Consider the following 22,744-nt stretch of genomic DNA (forward strand, 5'->3'; position numbering starts at 1 on the left):
AGTCATTCTTATGTAGAGAACTGATTTTGCTGTAGTTTTTCACATTCGGTAGAAAAGGGTACAGTGAAAAATAGAGAAATTAGATCTTGTATAGTTTAATTTTGTGTGTACTTCTGTAAAAAGAAACAATAGCAGAAAAATGTAAGATATTTCTGTTTCAAATATTTCAGATAATAGAGTTTTTCAAATAATACAGTATTTTAATAATACCGAGAAAGAGATATTTTTAAACATATGTAGTGGCATATTCCTGGAAGATAAGACTTGATTTCTGTGAAAAAAAATATCTCAGAGGCTTCATATTCATGTGTTATACTAAATAATTGTAATGAGCAACAAGCAATCTGTATTAAATATGCAAGACTGATATAGGCATCTCTGCTTATTAAATCACTGAAGAGCTTTTGTATTTTAAAGTATCTCGAAAACATGGTCTGAACTAGAGTCATTGATTTGATTATGCAAAAACTTTGCAAAAAAATTTGCATCTCGTGTATTTGAATTCCACAAGAGGGCAGCGTGTTTTTAATGTTTGAGGTATTTGTAGCATCTTTAAGCCTCTGTCAGATTTCTGACTTGATGTAACCAACAAGCAATGTTTTGTTTATATTGTCATGGGCACAGAAATGCTTCAAAATATAAATAAATATATTTGATTTATTTCTCTGTAGTATAATGCAGTTGTACTACAACTGAAAACACACAAACAAGTACAAAGGCATCCATATTTTTTTAAGACATCAAATGAGGGTTTCCCTTTTCCAGGGAAAACCTGATAGGCTGCTAGCTTACCTAACAACACTCAAAGAAAAACTATTTAAGTTCCCGAGTGCTTAAAGCTTTTTGTTCAAACAGACGAAGATAAAATATCCGGTGTCCACTTTCCCTAGAGATGACATGATTTTCAAACAGAAAGCGCTAAATAAACACTCAAAGGAGAGGTATAAGGTAACATAAGCACACATAATAAGCCTTTCATTTGAACTTTCTTTGGCTTGTTTTTTTTCAAGAAAAACACAAAAGAAAGAGAGAAAGCAACTTATTGCTGAAACATGATCAGATGAATTTCCTGAATTGCAACAGAAAGTGACCTTAAAAAAATAATAAAACCTCGTTGTCACTTTATCAGGGCTTTTGTATTTCATCGTTCTCCCAACTATCTCAAAAGCACTTTTACTAACAGACCATTAGTCCATAAACTTGCGGTTTTGGTTGGCACCAAACAGTTGCACTCTGATCTCAGGCATCATCTGTGAAAACAGGAAAGCAAAGAATATGAGGACCTGGTAATACAACAAACAGCTTTTATCCTGTTTCTTCCTGTTCTACAATGTGATTGGATTCTCTACCTGTTGCGCTAGAAGGTCCAGTCTGCTCTCCAGTGTGTTGGACACCTTGATTTTGCCATCAGCGTTATAGACTTCAACACCTCCTGAGCTGAGGATGAAAAGCATGGCCAGTTAACACATCTAATTATGTATAAATGAGCCTTTTTCAACAAAACTGAGTATATAAGTGATCTCACAAATCAGGGGCCAGGAAGTTGTTTTCGTCAATGCGCACTTCAATATTACTCTTTACTGTCTCTTTGTAGATGGGGATGTTTTTCTTAACAGCAGCCTATTATGAACAGGTATATCAACCTCCTTAAAAATGTAAAAGGTTTGTATAGTTCATATGCATATTGCAGAATATGATGTCAACAGATTGACGGTGAACATAGCTCACCTGTACCATCGCTACATCTTCCTTTCTGCACCGAACTATAACCTTGGGCTCCAACAGCTGATAAAATCCCTGCCAAGGCAAAAAGAAAAGGTAATAAAATAGTTATTAATCATAAAAGTAATAAATGCAAGAAAAAAACTGTAATATTGTGAAATATTATTACAATTGAAAGGTTTTCTATTTAATTTATTTCTGTGGTGGCAAAGCTGAATTTTCAGCATCATTACTCCAGTGTTAAGAAATCATTCTGATATGCTGATTTATTATCTACTGTATGTTGGAAATGGTTGTGCTACTTAATATTTTTTGGATCCTGTGATACTTTAAGATTCTTTGATGAATAAAAAGTTAAAAAGAAGCAATTATTTAAAATAGAAATCAGCTGACCTGTAACACCAGCCCCTCCAGCAGTGTTGGGTACTCATTTGGGTTTTTGGCAATGTTGGCCAGCTGTTGTCTTGCTTCATTAAGGAGATCCTGCAAAGAATCACATGAGGAAGATGAAGGTGAGATTTCTTGCAATTCTATAAAAGTATAAATGCTAGAAATGTCAAAATTACATAATCATCATACCTTAATCATGTCATCACGAGCTTTGAGTACCTTCAGTCTGGCCTGGTTCATCAAATTCGACATTTGGCTGTGGATTTGAACAGAGACGTTATTAAATAATCTAAAGAAGGTCTCGTGTTACTCATTTAAAGACCTCAAACTCACATTTTCTTCTGTTGTTCAATCTGTTTCTCTTTCTTCTCATAGTACTCCATTATCTTCAACCTCTGAGTCTGTACCAGTCGTCCTTTTTCAATATTAAACTCTTCTTCTGCCTGCAAGCCACATACACATGATGCTCCAGACAAATTCAGACCATATTCATGCACTTATGCTAATCACTGCATTTATACTTTACCTTTGCTTCTATTTCTTCTGCCTTCTCATTGGCTTCCTGTTCAATAAAGGCCATCATGTGTTTGATCTGGAGACATGCAAGGAGATCGGTGTCAATAAAAGAGCAAAGCAAGGTTAAATTACAGTGTTAGAGTTTCCAAGCCCCTCTGATCCTTTATTGAGATGATGTAATAAAATAAAAGGCGATGAGGGTAGAAAATGATGGGGAAATGAGACAAAGTGTTGCATCAGTGCTGTTGGGGAAGTCCATGGATGTGTGCTGGACAACTGAAGGACAGAGATTTCCTCTTTTGGCTTGATAATACACAGCATTAAACACTCAAACAATATTAATTAATGCACTCTAGATTTAAGATGGTGCCTTTGTCCTCTTCAAAGTGAATGGAATATAAAGAGATGTCTAGCTACAAGTGCTAGACAATAAATAATAATAAAATAACGCATTTTATTTATATACGCCTTTCAAAACATTTAAGGACACCTTACAAACAATATATAATTCATAACAAATATAATACAACATCAGCGTTATTAAACTATAATCTGATTTTAAAAGATGAGTTTAAAAACGTGATTTAAAAGTAATGGGACAATCGCTTTCACATTCTTAAAATATGTTTACGACAATTATCAATTTTTTTTTTACTAGTTATTAGTTTATAAAACATATAACGTTACTGTATATAATGGTTAATTAAATAAACTCTAAAGTCTGGTTTTCTTACCTGTTTCTGTACGGCGGCATCGCTGAGCGCCATGGCTGATGTTTTTAAGGCACTGACTGTGATTTTAAGATAGATTTATCAAAGAGAATATTTAAGACTAGAAACTACTAAACTAAACTATCCACTACTTTATTTATATTACTAAAATGTGCAGGACTAAACTTCAGTTCCGCCAAGCGTCAGCTGACAAGAATGAAGGCGTCACGTGATTTGAAAGCGTCACGTCCGAGTTAAGGCTCCGCACATTTCTCATTTTCTTGTTTGAGCTCTGACTTCAAATACACTTTATGACTTGCTGCGTGCAGGAGGTATTAATTAATTCTTGGAAAAGTTGTAATTGTGAACGATTGTAAGAGAATATATTTAATCCAATTAAACGTCCAAGACGAAATGTTATGATAAAAGGTGATTTTCTCAATGGGAAAACCTGTTGGGCCACATGTTATCTCACCCTACTTTTTTCAGTAGATATACATTTCTTTTAAAGGCTAAATTTTGATTGTCGTTGTTTGCATATTTAAAGTATTGATTAAAATCCAAGTAATGCTAAATGTATTTAAGTTTGAGACTAAGTAAATTAGAGGATAGCCAGATAATTTGCAATCTTGACCTTTGGCCTCGACATGAGCAGCTCTGAAGACTAGTATGTTTCTATGGCAAGCCGTTTTAACTTTTATTCCTTCACATGATATGAATTCTTGATATCAACAATTCAATTTTTACTAGTTAAAATGCTAATTCTTGATATCAGGAATTACATTTCCACTAGTAACAATGTTAATTCTTGATATCAACAATTCAATTGTAATTGTATTTTCACTAGTAAAAACTGAATTGTTGATATCAAGAATTCATATCCTGAGAAGGAATAAAAGTCAAAACATGTTTCACTCTTGATTTATACACACTATGAAGTGAGCGTCATGTGAGTTGAAACTTTTCTTTGTCCCTCTTCTTTTTTTTTTCACTGAGAAACACAAAGCAATGCACACCTGGAGCAGATACACATTCAAAAGTTGGCTGCATCAGGTGACAAAAGTCAAATTAACCTGCATCAGCACTAATACTACTGAGAACTCAACATATGTCTGTGAGTGTATAAGAGCTGCTCTAAATGAAAGAGACCTACAGTAGAGATCATTCCCAGAACAGGAGAACATGAGACTCTATCTAGCAGTCTTTGCGCTCCTGGCAGCAGTTCACTGCGAGGAGCTCTTTAATGGGTAAATTCTTTTATGACTTATTAACGTATGTCAGCCTTGTTTCTTGTTTAAAATGTCTAACTGTATTTTTTTTTTTCTTTCTTAATAGAGACCAGGTTCTCAGAATCAATGCAGAATCTCAAAACCACATTCAGATTTTGAAAAAGCTGGAAAGAGACATGGATTCTGGGGTATGTGTTAAAATGCCTGCTGTGACATGTTTTAATTGATCACATATATGCAATATGACATGGAAATCTCTCAGATTGTGGATTATATATTATATGATCCTGTAGCTGGATTTCTGGACTCATGGCTTCTCAACTGAACGGCCTGTTGACATCCGTGTGCCTCACTCCAGTCTGTATGCTGTCAAGGACTTCCTCAAGAAAAACAACATCCCTTTCACTGTCATGATCAACAATGTGCTGGTGAGTTATTTACAAAAATCTATACACAAAATAACATTATTTGCCTTTGCGAAATTTGTAGAAGATGATCAGCGATTTGATTATAATCCTATAAGTTTCAAAACTTTTTCTGTGTCTCAGGAACTTTTGGTCAGAGAGAGAGAAGAAATGGTTTGCAATGCAGAAGTGGAACGCCAGACCAAGAACTTCAACTTTGCTGCTTATCATGACCTGGAGACTGTAAGTCTCCAGCAAAAATCCATGCACAACCATATTTATAACCTAACAAAACATCCAAATTTCTTTTTATTCCTTTCAGATTTACAATTTTATGGACACGCTTGTTGCAAGTCACTCTAACCTGATCTCTAAAGTGAATATTGGCAGCACTTATGAGAACCGCCCCATGTATGTCTTGAAGGTAAACAGATCATATGCTTATAAACTCAGATTACAGACTGATATCTATGTATCACTACTTGATTTTTTGTATATATACAACGCATACAGTTCAGCACTGGTGGAGAGAAAAGACCTGCAATCTGGATTGATGCTGGAATCCATGCGAGGGAGTGGATTTCTCATGCTACTGCAGTGTGGCTTGCTGACAGGGTGAGTGAGATTGTTGAAGAATTATACCTTTATTGTTTGTTTCAGTCTTTTTGTAATATTACATTCAGAGCTATTTTCTTGTTTTTTTTTATTTTTATTTTCTGACAGGAAAAATCATATCTGCCAGCTCATTTAGTTTTTGTAGTTCACTTGCTATTACACATGACCTCCATTAATAAATGGATGCTTAAAATGATTTTTAGCTAGATTTTATTTCATAATGTTTTTTTATTTAAATGGTATGTGCAGTAACAAGATCTTTTATTATTTTATATTTATTTACTTATTTTAGAATTTTCCAGAAAGAGAGCTCATGTGCAGCCACAATTAACTTTTTAGCAATTTGTATTTATTTATTTGTATGTACATTTTTTATTTAATTATTATTTATATTTTTTTATATCTTTTTAACATTCTGAACTTTTTGACTCTGTAGATTGCCACAGACTTTAAGGAAAACCGTGCCCCTGTGCCCAGCATCCTTAGTAAAATGGATATTTACTTGATGATTGTGGCCAATCCTGATGGATATGTCTTTACTCACCGCTCTCCCAATGTAAGCAGCCACTCACTGGTTTGCGTAAAGCACAAATAAATATTTAGAAGCATTTTATAAGCTGTTGTAATTGCATATGTTGCTAATTAACATTACCTTAGGAGTTTTACCGTTTGTGGCGTAAGAGCCGGTCTGCAACCTCTAACCCCAAATGCCCCGGTGTCGACCTCAACAGAAACTGGGATGCTGAATTTGGTGGTACGGTCATACTGTTGGTTTTTTCTTGTTGCAACAGATCCAAATGACTTTGCTTTATTAAATGTGCCTACATTTTCTCCAGGTCCTGGAGCAAGCGATGACCCCTGCGCTGAAGACTACCGCGGTCCTTCTGCTCAATCTGAGATTGAAGTGAAAAACATTGCAGATTTCATCATGAGCCACGGCAACTTCAAATCCTTCATGACCCTTCACTCTTACAAGCAGCTCTTAATGTATCCGTATGGCTACAGTGGCACAGATGCTCCTGACCGGACTGAACTGGTAAGCAAATCTACTCCCATAAACCTCCTTGGCTTTCTGAATCTTGTCTGTTTTATGATCTCACAGTGAATTTTTTTGTGTGTGTTTTTTCTAGCATGATGTGGCCTCACAGGCAAGCAACGCCCTCAATTCCTGGCATGGCACCGTTTATAAAGTTGGAAGCATCTTCCACATTATTGGTTAGTGGATTGTGGAAGTGGATCTGTTTTAACCACTTACCAAGACATGGAATATCACATTTAAAAGTATAGATTACAAAAAAGTGTGTTAACCATTTTTTTTTTTTAGATTTTAATAATCCAATCTTTATAGTTCTAAACAGTCTTTAAAAGGTTCCATTGGTGTTAAAGGTTCTTCATAGAACTATTGATGCCAGTGAAGAACCTTTCTTTTTATTTGTCTGTGTTCTAAACTATGCATGGTTTTGTCAATGGTTTACATTACACTGAATACATTTTAGTACAAATTGCATTCAGTGACCATATTTGGCAAGATTTATAATCATCATAATCATGATTCATAATCCATTCATCTTTTCTCATTCAAACTTTATATAGCTACAGCCTGTTTTCCACTTTGGTTTTAAATTTATTTGCCAAAATATAACAGTAAAGTATGCTTAATTAGACAACGATATGCTTTATTTATCAATACTTACTGAAGAATATTCAAGATATATTCTAGAAAACTTTGTCCATGCAAAACAACAAGTAAAGCATATTCACGCTCAGAAAAAATGGTTCAAAAGTTGGCGGTACCCTTTCAAAAGGTACTAATAGGTACCTAAACAGAAGGGTTCACTCATACATGAAAATGTGACAGATGATGGGTTTGTTTCTTCGTCGGTTTGTTATGGTAGAATGTGTTGATCTGAAAGGTCAATTTGCACGTTACAAAAGACTGAAGATTTTTAAAAAAGTGGTCTCAGTATTGCAAAATGCATGCTTCTTTTCAGAACCAGCTAGTGGTGCAAGTGTTGACTGGGCTTACCAACGTGGCATCAAATATTCCTTTGCTTTCGAGTTGCGTGACACTGGTGAATATGGATTCCTCCTGCCTGCCGACCAGATCGTTTCCACTGCAAGGGAGACGTGGTATGCTCTCAGATACATTATGCAATATGTTTGTGATCACCCTTACTGAGAGAAATGTAATGAAGCTTCAATAAAGGTCACAGAAAATACTGTGAAACAGCATTGTCCAAAAGGCCTTGATTCAATTTTGACAGAGGTCAGAATTTGTATCCAGTCCTTAATCTTTATTCACAATGCAAACAAATTCCTCAAATCTATTTTGTGATGGTTAGTGTTCAAATTTCAACAATAACTTTTATTAGCAGTTTTTATTAACAGGGTCAAATCTGCTGAGTTTTGTCTTGTTCAACCTCAACAGTCTTTTTGGCAGCCCTTAAGGTTAACTATACCTATTAACTTATAAGAAGTGTTATAAGACAAGCAAGTTTTCACGTTAACACCTTAAGTGATTGTGCGTCACTGGTGTGATTCCCTTCTCCTTCTCTGGGGAGAGTGGGTTTTGCAGTGTGTTTTTACAAGTATATATGGTTCACCATTGATCAGTCCCATCGAGAGGTCTGGCATACTTTCATCAGCATTTTGAAGTGTCATAGTTAACAGGAAGTGGTTGTGTCTCAGCTGACACTATTATTACAGAAGGCAAAGATAGATACAGATCAGTTTCAGAATAAACTATTTCCATACCCAATGAACTTATGCATCAATAGTTGTGATTACAAATAATTGAGCCTGCTTTGGATTAGTTTTGTTTAGACGTGTTAATGAATAACACTGAATGACTGAGAATCAATGTTTTCTTTTTAATTTAGGTTTTTCTGGTCCCTTGTCCGAATTTTGTTTTTATATTTTTCCGTTTTATTAAATGACTCTCTTGTGGTCCAAATAATGGGTCTCCTCATCCTCAATTTGACAAGGAATTGGCAATTTCCATGTAATCTGATATAAAAGATCCATCCCTATAGGGAAAGGATCCAAGTGTACATTTCCTCTTGACCAACCAGCAAACGTAAATCTACTAATGCACTAGAGGAAAGGAAAAAAACTGTGGCCTCACACCTTTCAGTTGACTTTACAACCCAGGCCTAGACCTAGAACAGTTCTCTGAATATACTGAAGGAAGTTCAAGGGTGTCACTTAAGTCATCATATGGTTAGAAGAGGCGTAAAAATATAAAACTTCAACGGTTTCTGAGTGTATAAGAGCTGCTCTACATGAAAGAGACCTACAGTAGAGATCATTCCCAGAACAAGAGAACATGAGACTCTATCTAGCAGTCTTTGTGCTCCTGGCAGCAGTTCACTGCGAGGAGCTCTTTAATGGGTAAGTTTAGATACTTTTCTTCCTTGTATGACTCATTAACGTATGTCAGCCTTGTTTCTTGTTCATAATGTATAATTGTCTTTTTTTCTTTCTTAATAGAGACCAAGTTCTCAGAATCAATGCAGAATCTGAAGACCATATTCAGATTTTGAAAAAGCTGGAAAGGGACGTGGATTCTGGGGTATCTGTTAAATCCCTGCTGACATACTTTAACTTTTGTTTGATCATATATGTGCAATATGACATGGAAATCTCTCAGATTGTGGATTATATATTATATGATCCTGTAGCTGGATTTCTGGACTCATGGCTTCTCAACTGAACGGCCTGTTGACATCCGTGTGCCTCACTCCAGTCTGTATGCTGTCAAGGACTTCCTCAAGAAAAACAACATCCCTTTCACTGTCATGATCAACAATGTGCTGGTGAGTTATTTACAAAAATCTATACACAAAATAACATTATTTGCCTTTGCGAAATTTGTAGAAGATGATCAGCGATTTGATTATAATCCTATAAATTTCAAAACTTTTTCTGTGTCTCAGGAACTTTTGGTCAGAGAGAGAGAAGAAATGGTTTGCAATGCAGAAGTGGAACGCCAGACCAAGAACTTCAACTTTGCTGCTTATCATGACCTGGAGACTGTAAGTCTCCAGCAAAAATCCATGCACAACCATATTTATAACCTAACAAAACATCCGAATTTCTTTTTATTCCTTTCAGATTTACAATTTTATGGACACGCTTGTTGCAAGTCACTCTAACCTGATCTCTAAAGTGAATATTGGCAGCACTTATGAGAACCGCCCCATGTATGTCTTGAAGGTAAACAGATCATATGCTTATAAACTCAGATTACAGACTGATATCTATGTATCACTACCTGATTTTATGTATATATACAATGCATACAGTTCAGCACTGGTGGAGAGAAAAGACCTGCAATCTGGATTGATGCTGGAATCCATGCGAGGGAGTGGATTTCTCATGCTACTGCAGTGTGGCTTGCTGACAGGGTGAGTGAGATTGTTGAAGAATTATACCTTTATTGTTTGTTTCAGTCTTTTTGTCATATTACATTCAGAGCTATTTTCTTTTTTTTTCTTTTTTTTCTTTTCTGACAGGAAAAATCATATGTGCCAGCTCATTTAGTTTTTGTATTCACTTGCTATTACACATGACCTCCATTAATAAATGGATGCTTAAAATGATTTTTAGCTAGATTTTATTTCATTTAATTTTTTTATTTAAATGGTATGTGCAGTAACAAGATCTTTTATTATTTTATATTTATTTACTTATTTTAGAATTTTCCAGAAAGAGAGCTCATGTGCAGCCACAATTAACTTTTTAGCAATTTGTATTTATTTATTTGTATGTACATTTTTTATTTAATTATTATTTATATTTTTTATATCTTTTTAACATTCTGAACTTTTTGACTCTGTAGATTGCCACAGACTTTAAAGAAAACCGTGCCCCTGTGCCCAGTATCCTTAGTAAAATGGATATTTACTTGATGATTGTGGCCAATCCTGATGGATATGTCTTTACTCACCGCTCTCCCAATGTAAGCAGCCACTCACTGGTTTGCGTAAAGCACAAATAAATATTTAGAAGCATTTTATAAGCTGTTGTAATTGCATATGTTGCTAATTAACATTACCTTAGGAGTTTTACCGTTTGTGGCGTAAGAGCCGGTCTGCAACCTCTAACCCCAAATGCCCCGGTGTCGACCTCAACAGAAACTGGGATGCTGAATTTGGTGGTACGGTCATACTGTTGTTTTTTTCTTGTTGCAACAGATCCGAATGACTTTGCTTTATTAAATGTGCCTACATTTTCTCCAGGTCCTGGAGCAAGCGATGACCCCTGCGCTGAAGACTACCGCGGTCCTTCTGCTCAATCTGAGATTGAAGTGAAAAACATTGCAGATTTCATCATGAGCCACGGCAACTTCAAATCCTTCATGACCCTTCACTCTTACAAGCAGCTCTTAATGTATCCGTATGGCTACAGTGGCACAGATGCTCCTGACCGGACTGAACTGGTAAGCAAATCTACTCCCATAAACCTCCTTGGCTTTCTGAATCTTGTCTGTTTTATGATCTCACAGTGAATTTTTTTGTGTGTGTTTTTTCTAGCATGATGTGGCCTCACAGGCAAGCAACGCCCTCAATTCCTGGCATGGCACCGTTTATAAAGTTGGAAGCATCTTCCACATTATTGGTTAGTGGATTGTGGAAGTGGATCTGTTTTAACCACTTACCAAGACATGGAATATCACATTTAAAAGTATAGATTACAAAAAAGTGTGTTAACAACCTTTTTTTTTTTAGATTTTAATAATCCAATCTTTATAGTTCTAAACAGTCTTTAAAAGGTTCCATTGGTGTTTAAGGTTCTTCATAGAACTATTGATGCCAGTGAAGAACCTTTCTTTTTATTTGTCTGTGTTCTAAACTATGCATGGTTTTGTCAATGGTTTACATTACACTGAATACATTTTAGTACAAATTGCATTCAGTGACCATATTTGGCAAGATTTATCATCATCATAATCATGATTCATAATCCATTCATCTTTTCTCATTCAAACTTTATATAGCTACAGCCTGTTTTCCACTTTGGTTTTAAATTTATTTGCCAAAATATAACAGTAAAGTATGCTTAATTAGACAACGATATGCTTTATTTATCAATACTTACTGAAGAATATTCAAGATATATTCTAGAAAACTTTGTCCATGCAAAACAACAAGTAAAGCATATTCACGCTCAGAAAAAATGGTTCAAAAGTTGGCGGTACCCTTTCAAAAGGTACTAATAGGTACCTAAACAGAAGGGTTCACTCATACATGAAAATGTGACAGATGATGGGTTTGTTTCTTCGTCGGTTTGTTATGGTAGAATGTGTTGATCTGAAAGGTCAATTTGCACGTTACAAAAGACTGAAGATTTTTTAAAAAGTGGTCTCAGTATTGCAAAATGTATGCTTCTTTTCAGAACCAGCTAGTGGTGCAAGTGTTGACTGGGCTTACCAACGTGGCATCAAATATTCCTTTGCTTTCGAGTTGCGTGACACTGGTAAATATGGATTCCTCCTGCCTGCCGACCAGATCTTTAACACTGCAAAGGAGACGTGGTATGCTCTCAGATACATTATGCAATATGTTTGTGATCACCCTTACTGAGAGAAATGTAATGAAGCTTCAATAAAGGTCACAGAAAATACTGTGAAACAGCATTGTCCAAAAGGCCTTGATTCAATTTTGACAGAGGTCAGAATTTGTATCCAGTCCTTAATCTTTATTCACAATGCAAACAAATTCCTCAAATCTATTTTGTGATGGTTAGTGTTCAAATTTCAACAATAACTTGTATTAGCAGTTTTTATTAGCAGGGTCAAATCTGCTGAGTTTTGTCTTGTTCAACCTCAACAGTCTTTTTGGCAGCCCTTAAGGTTAACTATACCTATTAACTTATAAGAAGTGTTATAAGACAAGCAAGTTTTCACGTTAACACCTTAAGTGATTGTGCGTCACTGGTGTGATTCCCTTCTCCTTCTCTGGGGAGAGTGGGTTTTGCAGTGTGTTTTTACAAGTATATATGGTTCACCATTGATCAGTCCCATCGAGAGGTCTGGCATACTTTCATCAGCATTTTGAAGTGTCATAGTTAACAGGAAGTGGTTGTGTCTCAGCTGACACTATTATTACAGAAGGCAAAGATAGATACAGATCAGTTTCAGAATAAACTATTTCCATACCCAATGAACTTATGCATCAATAGTTGTGATTACAAATAATTGAGCCTGCTTTGGATTAGTTTTGTTTAGACGTGTTAATGAATAACACTGAATGACTGAGAATCAATGTTTTCTTTTTAATTTAAGTTTTTCTGGTCCCTTGTCCGAATTTTGTTTTTATATTTTTCCGTTTTATTAAATGACTCTCTTGTGGTCCAAATAATGGGTCTCCTCATCCTCAATTTGACAAGGAATTGGCAATTTCCATGTAATCTGATATAAAAGATCCATCCCTATAGGGAAAGGATCCAAGTGTACATTTCCTCTTGACCAACCAGCAAACGTAAATCTACTAATGCACTAGAGGAAAGGAAAAAAACTGTGGCCTCACACCTTTCAGTTGACTTTACAACCCAGGCCTAGACCTAGAACAGTTCTCTGAATATACTGAAGGAAGTTCAAGGGTGTCACTTAAGTCATCATATGGTTAGAAGAGGCGTAAAAATATAAAACTTCAACGGTTTCTGAGTGTATAAGAGCTGCTCTACATGAAAGAGACCTACAGTAGAGATCATTCCCAGAACAAGAGAACATGAGACTCTATCTAGCAGTCTTTGTGCTCCTGGCAGCAGTTCACTGCGAGGAGCTCTTTAATGGGTAAGTTTAGATACTTTTCCTCCTTGTATGACTCATTAACGTATGTCAGCCTTGTTTCTTGTTCATAATGTATAATTGTCTTTTTTTCTTTCTTAATAGAGACCAAGTTCTCAGAATCAATGCAGAATCTGAAGACCACATTCAGATTTTGAAAAAGCTGGAAAGGGACGTGGATTCTGGGGTATCTGTTAAATCCCTGCTGACATACTTTAACTTTTGTTTGATCATATATGTGCAATATGACATGGAAATCTCTCAGATTGTGGATTATATATTATGCGATCCACTAGCTGGATTTCTGGACTAATGCCATCTCTCCTGAATGACCTGTTGACATCCGTGTGCCTCACTCCAGTCTGTATGCTGTCAAGGACTTCCTCAAGAAAAACAACATCCCTTTCACTGTCATGATCAACAATGTGCAGGTGAGTTATATACAAAATCAATACAACATTAATAAACTACACAATTTGTAGAACAATGTCAACCATTGATTATAATCCTATAAATTTCAATAGTTGTGATTTTTCAGTAATACACTTTTTTTCTGTGTCTCAGGAACTTTTGGTCAGAGAGAGAGAAGAAATGTGGCCTCAAAGCAAGCAAAGCCCTCAATTCCTGGCATGACACAGTTTATAAAGTTGGAAGCATCTTCCACACTAGTGGCGAGCGGATTGTGGAAGTGGTTATACTTTAACCACTTACCGAGACATGGAATATCACATTTAACAATATAGATTCCAAAAAGTCTGTTTTACGTTTTCGATGTCATAGAAGAACTATTTGAGGTTTTTCAGAGAATCAGTGAACAGTTACACTAAATACATTTATAGTTCAAATTGCATTCAGTGACTATATTAGGCAAGTGACCAAAATACAAGTCCATAATCCATTATTACGCCCCGCCTCTAGGGAAAATATAAAACACTAAAGAGGCGTAATAAATAATTAGTTGGGTTGTGGAAATGGAATCCCAGCACGCATCCCTCCGGTTGAAAACCAAAAAAACAAATGCACAAAATTGAAGCAAAAAGTAATAAATTTATTAAAGAATAACAAGTGAAATAAAGAGCAAATCTTCAGGGTGTCCAAAAGGCCAAAATAACAAACAAAACGAATATAAAAAGAAAAGAGGGGAAAATTAATAACCTAATCAAATACCATAAGAAAATACATTTATCTTACCTAACTCCCTGCCCAAAAACAGAGATCAAACAATTTCAAAATAAACAAGGCAGGACGCCCCTACGCTCCACACTGTTAAAATGGTTTAGACGTAGGAGAACGGTTCAGAAGTTTACACAAGATGCACGTTTACTAGAACGAGAAACAAAATCTCTAAAACACAATTTGATCATCGGCCGGAGGAGGGATTCCGGAGCTCTCTTCGTGCGACCGAACCAAGAATGAGCTCCTCGATGAGTGTCAGCAGCGTCCTTTTAAAGACCCCGCCCCGACTAGGCAACCAATGGCTGCTTACATCCCATGATTGGAGAACCTGTTTTGGATTAGAGAAAACAAGAAAAGAAAAAGAACACAAGCAATAGAAAACAAACGAACACAGGTCGTAACACCATAATAACGCTTTCTCCAAAGCAAAGTTTCATTTTGGGTAAACTATTTCCAATTAAGGGGTAAATAAAAAATCTGGCTGGTCTGCCATCAAACGCAATCAAACCTCTACAAATGATTCAGAATGCAGCGGCACGACTGATCTTCAACGAGCCCAAAAGAGCGCATGTTACACCTCTCTTCATCTCCTTGCACTGGCTACCAGTGGCAGCTCGCATCCAGTTCAAGTCACTGATGCTTGCGTACAGATCTACCACAGGCTCTGCACCCTCCTACTTCCACTCACTATTACGAACCTACATCCCCTCCAGAAGTTTGAGATCTGCTAGTGAGCGACGCCTTGTGGTACCATCACAGAGAGGCTCAAAATCACTCTCCAGAACATTCTCGTTCACCATTCCTGGCTGGTGGAATAATCTTCCCACCCCTATCCGGAACGCCGGATCCCTGGCAACCTTCAAGCAACAACTGAAAACTCATCTCTTTCGGCACTACTTGACTTCATCCTAAACTCAAAAAAAAAAAAAAAAAAAAATGTCCCTCTATCTTTCTCTCCACCTACTAGCTTGTACTTATTTGAACAATGACTGAGACTTGGTGTTACGAGCACTTCCTCTGTCTGACTGCCTCTTCAAGATGAATCGCTTTTTGTATTCCCCAATTGTAAGTCGCTTTGGATAAAAGCGTCTGCCAAATGACTAAATGTAAATGTAAATAAGATTAAAAAGATGTACCAACCCAGTGCCAATAGTATCACAAAATGTTTGATTTACAGATCATATTGAAAGGCCTATGCTACACAGTAAATGTGTCATTCTTGTTTTGTAAAAGTGTTATGATTTCTATGTAAAATCCAGGAATAAAAAGTTGTCTCAGTATTGCCAAATTCACATTTCATTTCAGATCAAGCTAGTGGTGCAAGTGTTGACTGGGCTTACCTACGTGGCATCAAATACTCTTTTGCTTTCGAGTTGCATGACACTGGTGAATGTGGATTCCTCCTGCCTGCCGACCAGATCGTTTCCACTGCAAGGGAGACATGGTTTGCTCTCAGATACATTATGAAATATGTTTGTGATCACCCTGACTGAGAGAAATGTAATGAAGCTTCAGTAAAGGTCCTAGAGGATATATGCTATGAAACTTGTGTCGTTTCAGATACTAAGCTTCAATGTTGTCCAAATAACAAATAACATCCCAAATGCCACTCTTCAACCAAATACCATCTCTTCAGTCAAATTTTTTTTTTTTTTCAAAATTTCTCAGATCCATTTTGTGATGGTCATTGTTCAGGTTTATAAAATCAGTTTTATGGCCGTTTGTTTATTTATTAAAAAAAATAAATATCAGTATTTTTGGGTCAAATCTTTTGCCTTTTGTCTTGTGTAACTTCAACAGTCTTTTGGTGCCTCTTAGAATGACTACCATGAACTGTTTTGATGTTTTAAGCACAGTTTAAACAAAATGTCTAAATCTATAATAAACTAACAAACAATATAACCAGTAGGTTTACTTGTGTTTTGTTGATGCACCATCCAATACTGGTCTTAAAGCGATAGTTCACTGGAAATGACAATCCTGTCATTAATTACTCTCACCTATATTGTTACAAAACAGTATTCTTTCTTCTAAATAAAAAAGGGGTAAAATGTCATACAGGTTTGGGACAACCTGAGGCCTGAGTAAATAACAAAATATTCATTTTTGGTGAACTATCCCCATAAAGGAAAGAATTTAGCAAATGAATTGTTGAACATTGTTTGAAAATGCAAAAGAGACATACATACATAAAAGTAAAAAGAACACATACTTTTAAGACCCAAGCCTTTTGTTCCTTGAGGGTTTTTAAGTGTTAAAACCTCCCATAATTCATGATAGTATTGTTTCCCCCATACTCTCTAATTCTGAATCCAGTTGAGGAGTTCTTCTCTTGGTTTTTGACGACAACCAGACAGACAAACTATATAGGAAATAAAATCTGGTGTATACTGTACATTTATTCTGTAACAAATTGAAAGATCAAAGCCACAAATTTGTGGTTCTTGCAGTACTTTAAGACACCATGGCATAAATTTAAAAGCCAGCAACTTTTTTCAAAACCACTCATGTAACAGTCTGCTAACTTGTGAACAAACTTAAAGGGATACTTCAGGCAAAAATGGAAATTGTCATCATTTACTCACCCTCAATTGTTCCAAATCTGTATGAATTTCTTTTATATTTTGAAGAATGATAGACATTGACTTCCATAGTAATTTTTTATACTTTATTACAAACTCACTCGGTTTAGCCACTAAATCTCTTTAAACTGTGTCGCCTTTTGAACGATTTCCCACCTAAATTTAGAAGCCTGAGAAATTTGCAGCAATGTTCACCTGGAAAAGATACACACTTGTTGTTGCTTAATAATCATATCAACATGCGTCAGCACTGATATTACTGAGAACTCAACATATGTCTCTGAGTGTATAAAAGCAGCTCTCCCTGAAAGAGGCCTACAGTAGAGATCATTCCCAGAACAGGAGAACATGAGACTCTATCTAGCAGTCTTTGCGCTCTTGGCTGCAGTTCACTGCGAGGAGCTCTTTAATGGGTAAGTTCAGATACTTTTTTTCTTTATTGACTTATTACTATATGTCAGCCTTGTTTCTTGTTTAAAATGTATAATTGTCTTATTTCTTTCTTAATAGAGACCAAGTTCTCAGAATCCATGCCGAATCTGAAAGCCACATTCATGCTTTGAAGGAGCTGGAAGAGAATGTGGAATCTGGGGTATGACCGTTTTATATCTGCTGACATATTTCAGTTTTCACTTGAACACCAACAGCTTTTATTGCACACACACACACACACACACATATATATGTATATATATGTATATATGTGATCCTCTAGCTGGATTTCTGGACTCATGGCTTCTCCACTGAACGGCCTGTTGACATCCGTGTGCCTCACTCCAGTCTGTATGCTGTCAAGGACTTCCTCAAGAAAAACAACATCCCTTTCACTGTCATGATCAACAATGTGCAGGTGTGTAAAATACAGAACAAAAACATGAACTGAAATGATCAGCTTGTGCAAAATGTATCAGTAAAATCAATATTACTAGAAATTACATGGTAAAGCTTTTTAGAATTTGCATTTTGTCCCAGAATATAAGCTGTTAATACTGCAAATAAAACTGTAACATACAAGGTTTTTCTGTGTCTCAGGAACTTTTGGACAAAGAGAAAGCAGAAATGGTTAGTAATGCGAAGATGGAGCGCAGCACCAAGAGTTTCAACTTTGCTGCTTATCATGACCTGGAGACTGTAAGAATTTGGACTATAGAAAACAATTGGCATGATATAAGAATTATGATAAGCTTTTCTAACATGAACAAATGTCTGAATATTTAATTCACTTCAGCTATACAGTTTTATGGACACGCTTGTTGCAAGTCACCCTAACCTGATCACTAAAGTACACATTGGCAACTCCTATGAGAACCGTCCCATGTATGCTCTGAAGGTAAAGTCTGATACAGTTAAATAATACAGATGTGATTTTGAACACTGACTTTGTTTAATCTATTTGCACTGATTCCAGTTCAGCACAGGTGGTGTGAGTCGACCAGCGATCTGGGTTGATGCTGGAATCCACTCCAGGGAGTGGGTTACTCAGGCTTCTGCTGTGTGGATCGCCAACAAGGTAAGATGAATGAAATGTGATAAAAATAAAATTTTAATTTTGTGGAATAATCATCTTTTCTACTTTAGATTGCTTCAGACTATGGCGTTGATCCCTCCATGACCTCTCTCCTTGGTCAAATGGATATCTACTTGATGATTGTGACCAACCCTGATGGATATGTTTTTACTCGTACAAATGTAGGTCACCTGCTGTTGAACTAACTTGTTTTGTTTTGGTAGATGGCAAATATTTGGTAGATGTTAAAATACTCAAGAGCTCACAAATTGGTTAACAATTTTTTGGTGTTTGAGGATTTGTTGAGCAGGGGTTTTTGATTCCAGTGACCCCCTTGCAGTGTTATTTTAGTATTATTTATCGTTTTTATTAAGATTTTGAATTAGCTTTTATTTTTCAGTTTTTATTTGTATTTTGTTGAAATTTTTGTCATTCTGATATGCATTTTTGTCATTTCATTTCTTTTAATTTTTAATAAATATTGCTATGTAGTTTTATGTTTATTTCAGATTTAGTTTATTTCCAGTTTTAGTTTTCATTTGCTTTCGGTCAATCATTTTATTCATTTTATTTCAGTTAGTTAGCCAAGGCAACATTTTTAATTTCTTAATTTCTAATTTTTTCATATATTTATGTTTCAGTTGATTTCAACTTTATTTCACTTAACACAAAATAGTTGATAATTTTTAGATATCAACAGAATTTTTTACTATGCTTTAAAAATAGTAATTGATATGAGAAAATGAATGGCTAAATTAAATAAATGCAATTTATATAGTCATATATTGTAATTTATAAAGCCAAAATAAGTTTACTATTAATGTAATATAAAAAAGTATTAAATAAGTATTTTGTTTTTCTACCCAATATTAGAGTAGTAGCAGATGTATAAATCTGAAAATAAACATTAAATTAATCTTTATTTATAAGGATTGGTAAGAAGTAGGTTGGTACCAAAAAATAAACCAAATTCTGAAGCCTTGACATGCAAATTTTTAAAACCTTTCATACAATAATTATTGTTCCAAATATCACTTAATGTAACGGTCAAAAACATAAAGCAAATATGCATTAAAATGTTCTCTACATTCAGAACCGTATGTGGCGTAAAACTCGCTCAGTGAACTCTGGCTCCTCCTGCCGTGGCGCTGATCCCAACAGGAACTGGGATGCAGGTTTTGGTGGTATGTAGATATCATCATTGTCTTGTTGCAATAGTACACCATACACAGTTCTGTCTGGACCACTATTGTCAATATGATAGATACTTAGCAAAGTTTTGGTTTGGCAGTATGGTTCTGTTCTGTGCAAAAACTTAGCAGCAATAATAGCCCCCCTAGGGTAAACAGAACAGAACAAAGCAGATATCATTAATGTACTTCATGATATTTAAGTGTAGCATTATTCAAGAAAAGAAGTCTGCTTCAGCAAGGAATCTCAGAAAGCTAAGTCCTGACTGTGAAAAGGAGGAGTTGGGGATGGAGAAGGGTGATTTGCTGCTGATTAATACTGAATAGAGCTTATATAGGAATGCCACGATAGGTGTCATATTCCTATAGGTAGATGTGATCAGCTGAGAATGCAAGCTTGACTCACGTGACCTGCCAGAACTAACGTTTAATTAACTGTAGACATGTTCTGCCAGGTTCCGGAGCCAGCAAGGACCCCTGTTCCGAATCTTACCATGGGCCCTTTGCTAACTCTGAGGTGGAAGTGAAAAACGTTGTGGACCTCATCATGGGCCACGGCAATTTCAAATCCTTCATCTCCATGCACTCTTACTCCCAACTTTTAATGTATCCCTATGGTTACACATGCACAGACATTCCTGACAAATCTGAGCTTGTAAGTCAGTTCATATCCATTTAATTTTTGTATAATCTGGTTTGTTTTATATAATTGCGTTTTCAGATGTATTTATTATTTATTTTTGTATTTTCTTGTTAATATTTTGTATTGTTGTTTTCATTTATTGTAGCATTCTGTTGGCACAGCTGCGATCAAAGAACTCACCTCCCTCTATAACACCAGATACCAAGTCGGTAGCATCTGCAAAATTATCTGTAAGTAGACTGCATGTTCTGTTTGAGTACCAAGATATGGCTTCTGACTGTTTTCTGATCATGATACTGGCCTGTTATATTTCAGACCAAGCAAGTGGTGGAAGCATCGATTGGACCTACAATATTGGCATCAAATATTCCTTTGCCTTTGAGTTGCGTGATACAGGCTACTACGGTTTCCTGCTGCCTGCCAACCAGATCGTCCCCACTGCAGAGGAGACCTGGCTTGGTCTCAAGTACATTATGGAATATGTTCGTAATCACCCTTATTGAGAGAAATTTATTGAAGGTTCAATAAAGGTCTCAGACACCCTTTGCTGGAGTAGTTATTTGGAATAAAAATATGAAAATATTTTTTTTTGCCATTATATGGTGACAACATATTGCCCTTTCACAATTACTATTTTGCCTCAATCACAGTATAGTTTAGTTATATAGCAGTTAGTATAGTATAGTTTTAAAAATACATTGATTTTATTTTTTATTTTATTTTATTGTATGTTTTAAATCAGAAACGTATTTTATGATTTCTTTTTTGAATGCATTGTGTTATGCCTTTACATGTACGTTTATTAATTATTTGATTAAAAACTTAAAATTCTATTCTGAATTAATCCTAGATGTATATTTATGATATTTTAACTTGATGCAAAATATAAATATTTATTTTTGGAAGAATTAAGTGGCTCAAATTTTTTTATATTTCTTTGAGGTAATTTTCAAATCGGCAGATGCAGCAGTATGACGCAGTTTTCGCGCCTTCTCCTGTTTTCAGTCAGCAGCTTTCTTTGAGTAAAGCAGTTAATATCAGTAAAGCCGTTATCTGGCTCATCCACAAATGAAACATGGGTTTCTTAAAACAGTTAGACGTCGAAAATTTCAAGTCATGGCGAGGAAAACAAACTATTGGCCCATTTAAAAGGTTTAATTGCATAATTGGCACTAATGGATCAGGTAAGCTGCTAATTAAGCTAATTTGCGTGGCTAACCTTTTAAAACCGTTCGCTACTGTATATCGCTAGGGCAAAATTAATTAACTTATTAGTAATTTTGTTAAATAACCTACATTAATTAGATGGTTAACGTGCTACATACGGGTTTGAAGAAAAAAAGTCCAATAAGTTACATTTAACTAACTGTATTTAGATGGCGTCTTAATTGTATTTTGTCTCTTTTTACGTTATTATTTTGTAAAGATTTTGGCAAATCTAACGACATTGAGGTTCTTGAATGGGAAAGAGTGCAATGAAATACTTTTAATAATATTAACGGCGCCAAAACATGTCGTTTTGAGTTCTAAAGCCGTTTTTAAGAAATATCAGGCATAAAAGATGCACCATTATTGATATATAACGTTATAGCATTGTATTTTGTGTTGTATACTGTTGTAGTGAAATATAGCAAGAATACCATATAAATACCTTGGTATCTTCTTGTACCATCAGTGTACCACTGACCCAACACAGTTTTTAAGTGTAATAGCAAAAATATGAATCGTGTGGTTGTTTTTGCATGCTAAAATTTTTAAGAGGCATCATCAGTATTGATTATAATTATTAATTCTTCTTGGTTTTTTTCAAGGTAAATCTAACGTCATGGATGCTCTTGGATTTGTGATGGGCGAGAGAGCAGTAAATCTTCGTGTCAAACACATCAGAGATCTCATCCACGGTGCCCACATCGGCAAACCCTCGTCCACCTTCGCCAGCGTGAGTATGATATACTGTGGAGACAATAATGAAGAAATGATCTTCAGCAGGCGCGTTTCAGGTGAGTGTGATTGAGCTCAGGCTAAAACATATGATAGATCATCAGCAAATTTTATTGTTTTCTGTTGGTATGATTCATTTTTTATAGGGGAATCTTCAGAGTATCGTGTGAATGGTAAACAGATCACTTTGGCGAAGTACACTGGAGAGCTGGAGAAGATTGGCATTGTGGTGAAAGCGAAGAATTGTCTGGTGTATCAGGTGCTTCAGTAGTCAACAAATGCTGTAGCATTTGGTTATCGGTCTTTATGATAATTTATAATGTTAATATT

General features: G+C 35.6%; 5 protein-coding genes across 7 annotated transcripts in view; 4 read left to right on the forward strand and 1 right to left on the reverse strand.

Moving 5' to 3' along the window:
• Window positions 1-81: 81 nt before the first annotated feature.
• On the reverse strand, window positions 82-3,557 carry atp6v1e1a (ATPase H+ transporting V1 subunit E1a). Its single transcript, XM_079411804.1, has 9 exons — window positions 3,363-3,557; window positions 2,639-2,704; window positions 2,446-2,555; window positions 2,302-2,368; window positions 2,116-2,205; window positions 1,729-1,797; window positions 1,526-1,620; window positions 1,350-1,437; window positions 82-1,250 (listed from the first exon to the last, which is right to left on the reverse strand). Exons 1-9 carry the CDS (start codon window positions 3,393-3,395, stop codon window positions 1,188-1,190), a joined length of 681 nt encoding a protein of 226 aa, XP_079267930.1. The 5' UTR covers window positions 3,396-3,557; the 3' UTR covers window positions 82-1,187.
• On the forward strand, window positions 3,200-7,823 carry cpa2 (carboxypeptidase A2 (pancreatic)). The gene is made up of 11 exons (XM_079411803.1): window positions 3,200-4,585; window positions 4,674-4,755; window positions 4,861-4,995; window positions 5,116-5,214; window positions 5,294-5,395; window positions 5,485-5,586; window positions 6,023-6,142; window positions 6,244-6,340; window positions 6,423-6,622; window positions 6,717-6,801; window positions 7,578-7,823. The coding sequence occupies exons 1-11, from the start codon at window positions 4,521-4,523 to the stop codon at window positions 7,763-7,765; spliced, it is 1,275 nt and encodes a 424-aa protein (XP_079267929.1). The 5' UTR covers window positions 3,200-4,520; the 3' UTR covers window positions 7,766-7,823.
• A 1,088-nt stretch (window positions 7,824-8,911) lies between these two features.
• Window positions 8,912-12,170, forward strand: LOC306866945 (carboxypeptidase A2-like; the record flags this gene model as incomplete). Its single annotated transcript, XM_079412399.1, has 11 exons — window positions 8,912-8,976; window positions 9,076-9,157; window positions 9,267-9,401; window positions 9,522-9,620; window positions 9,700-9,801; window positions 9,891-9,992; window positions 10,427-10,546; window positions 10,648-10,744; window positions 10,827-11,026; window positions 11,121-11,205; window positions 11,983-12,170. 11 exons carry the CDS (start codon window positions 8,912-8,914, stop codon window positions 12,168-12,170), a joined length of 1,275 nt encoding a protein of 424 aa, XP_079268525.1.
• Window positions 12,171-17,450: 5,280 nt separating this feature from the next.
• cpa4 (carboxypeptidase A4) lies at window positions 17,451-21,018 on the forward strand. Its single transcript, XM_079412398.1, has 11 exons — window positions 17,451-17,546; window positions 17,644-17,725; window positions 17,849-17,983; window positions 18,166-18,264; window positions 18,362-18,463; window positions 18,542-18,643; window positions 18,712-18,822; window positions 19,734-19,824; window positions 20,286-20,485; window positions 20,619-20,703; window positions 20,789-21,018. The coding sequence occupies exons 1-11, from the start codon at window positions 17,482-17,484 to the stop codon at window positions 20,974-20,976; spliced, it is 1,260 nt and encodes a 419-aa protein (XP_079268524.1). The 5' UTR covers window positions 17,451-17,481; the 3' UTR covers window positions 20,977-21,018.
• Window positions 21,019-21,432: 414 nt separating this feature from the next.
• LOC306866397 (structural maintenance of chromosomes protein 1B-like) overlaps window positions 21,433-22,744 on the forward strand; it is a 29,252-nt gene continuing 27,940 nt past the window's right edge. For all 3 annotated transcript variants that reach the window (XM_079411583.1, XM_079411585.1, XM_079411584.1), the window contains exons 1-3: window positions 21,433-21,657; window positions 22,285-22,473; window positions 22,561-22,673. In XM_079411583.1, the coding sequence (XP_079267709.1) occupies window positions 21,549-21,657; window positions 22,285-22,473; window positions 22,561-22,673 (411 nt within the window). In that variant the 5' untranslated portion in view covers window positions 21,433-21,548. The remainder of the gene's footprint in view (window positions 21,658-22,284; window positions 22,474-22,560; window positions 22,674-22,744) is intronic.

This window comes from Barbus barbus (assembly GCF_936440315.1).
Source record: "Barbus barbus genome assembly, chromosome: 48".
Classification (NCBI taxonomy): domain Eukaryota; kingdom Metazoa; phylum Chordata; class Actinopteri; order Cypriniformes; family Cyprinidae; genus Barbus; species Barbus barbus.

Bases quoted from the DNA above. Each gene is read 5' to 3' on its own strand.
- atp6v1e1a (XM_079411804.1), bottom strand. From the start codon at position 3,395: ATGGCGCTCAGCGATGCCGCCGTACAGAAACAG. The intron at 2,206-2,301 runs GTATGATGATTA...GATTCTTTGCAG, and splicing joins CTCGTGATGACATGATTAAG to GATCTCCTTAATGAAGCAAG. The intron at 1,621-1,728 runs GTGAGCTATGTT...TGTTCATAATAG, and splicing joins AAGATGTAGCGATGGTACAG to GCTGCTGTTAAGAAAAACAT.
- cpa2 (XM_079411803.1), top strand. From the start codon at position 4,521: ATGAGACTCTATCTAGCAGTCTTTGCGCTCCTGGCAGCAGTTCACTGC. The intron at 4,586-4,673 runs GTAAATTCTTTT...CTTTCTTAATAG, and splicing joins TGCGAGGAGCTCTTTAATGG to AGACCAGGTTCTCAGAATCA. The intron at 6,143-6,243 runs GTAAGCAGCCAC...ACATTACCTTAG, and splicing joins TTACTCACCGCTCTCCCAAT to GAGTTTTACCGTTTGTGGCG.
- cpa4 (XM_079412398.1), top strand. From the start codon at position 17,482: ATGAGACTCTATCTAGCAGTCTTTGCGCTCTTGGCTGCAGTTCACTGC. The intron at 19,825-20,285 runs GTATGTAGATAT...ATGTTCTGCCAG, and splicing joins CTGGGATGCAGGTTTTGGTG to GTTCCGGAGCCAGCAAGGAC. The intron at 20,704-20,788 runs GTAAGTAGACTG...GTTATATTTCAG, and splicing joins TAGCATCTGCAAAATTATCT to ACCAAGCAAGTGGTGGAAGC.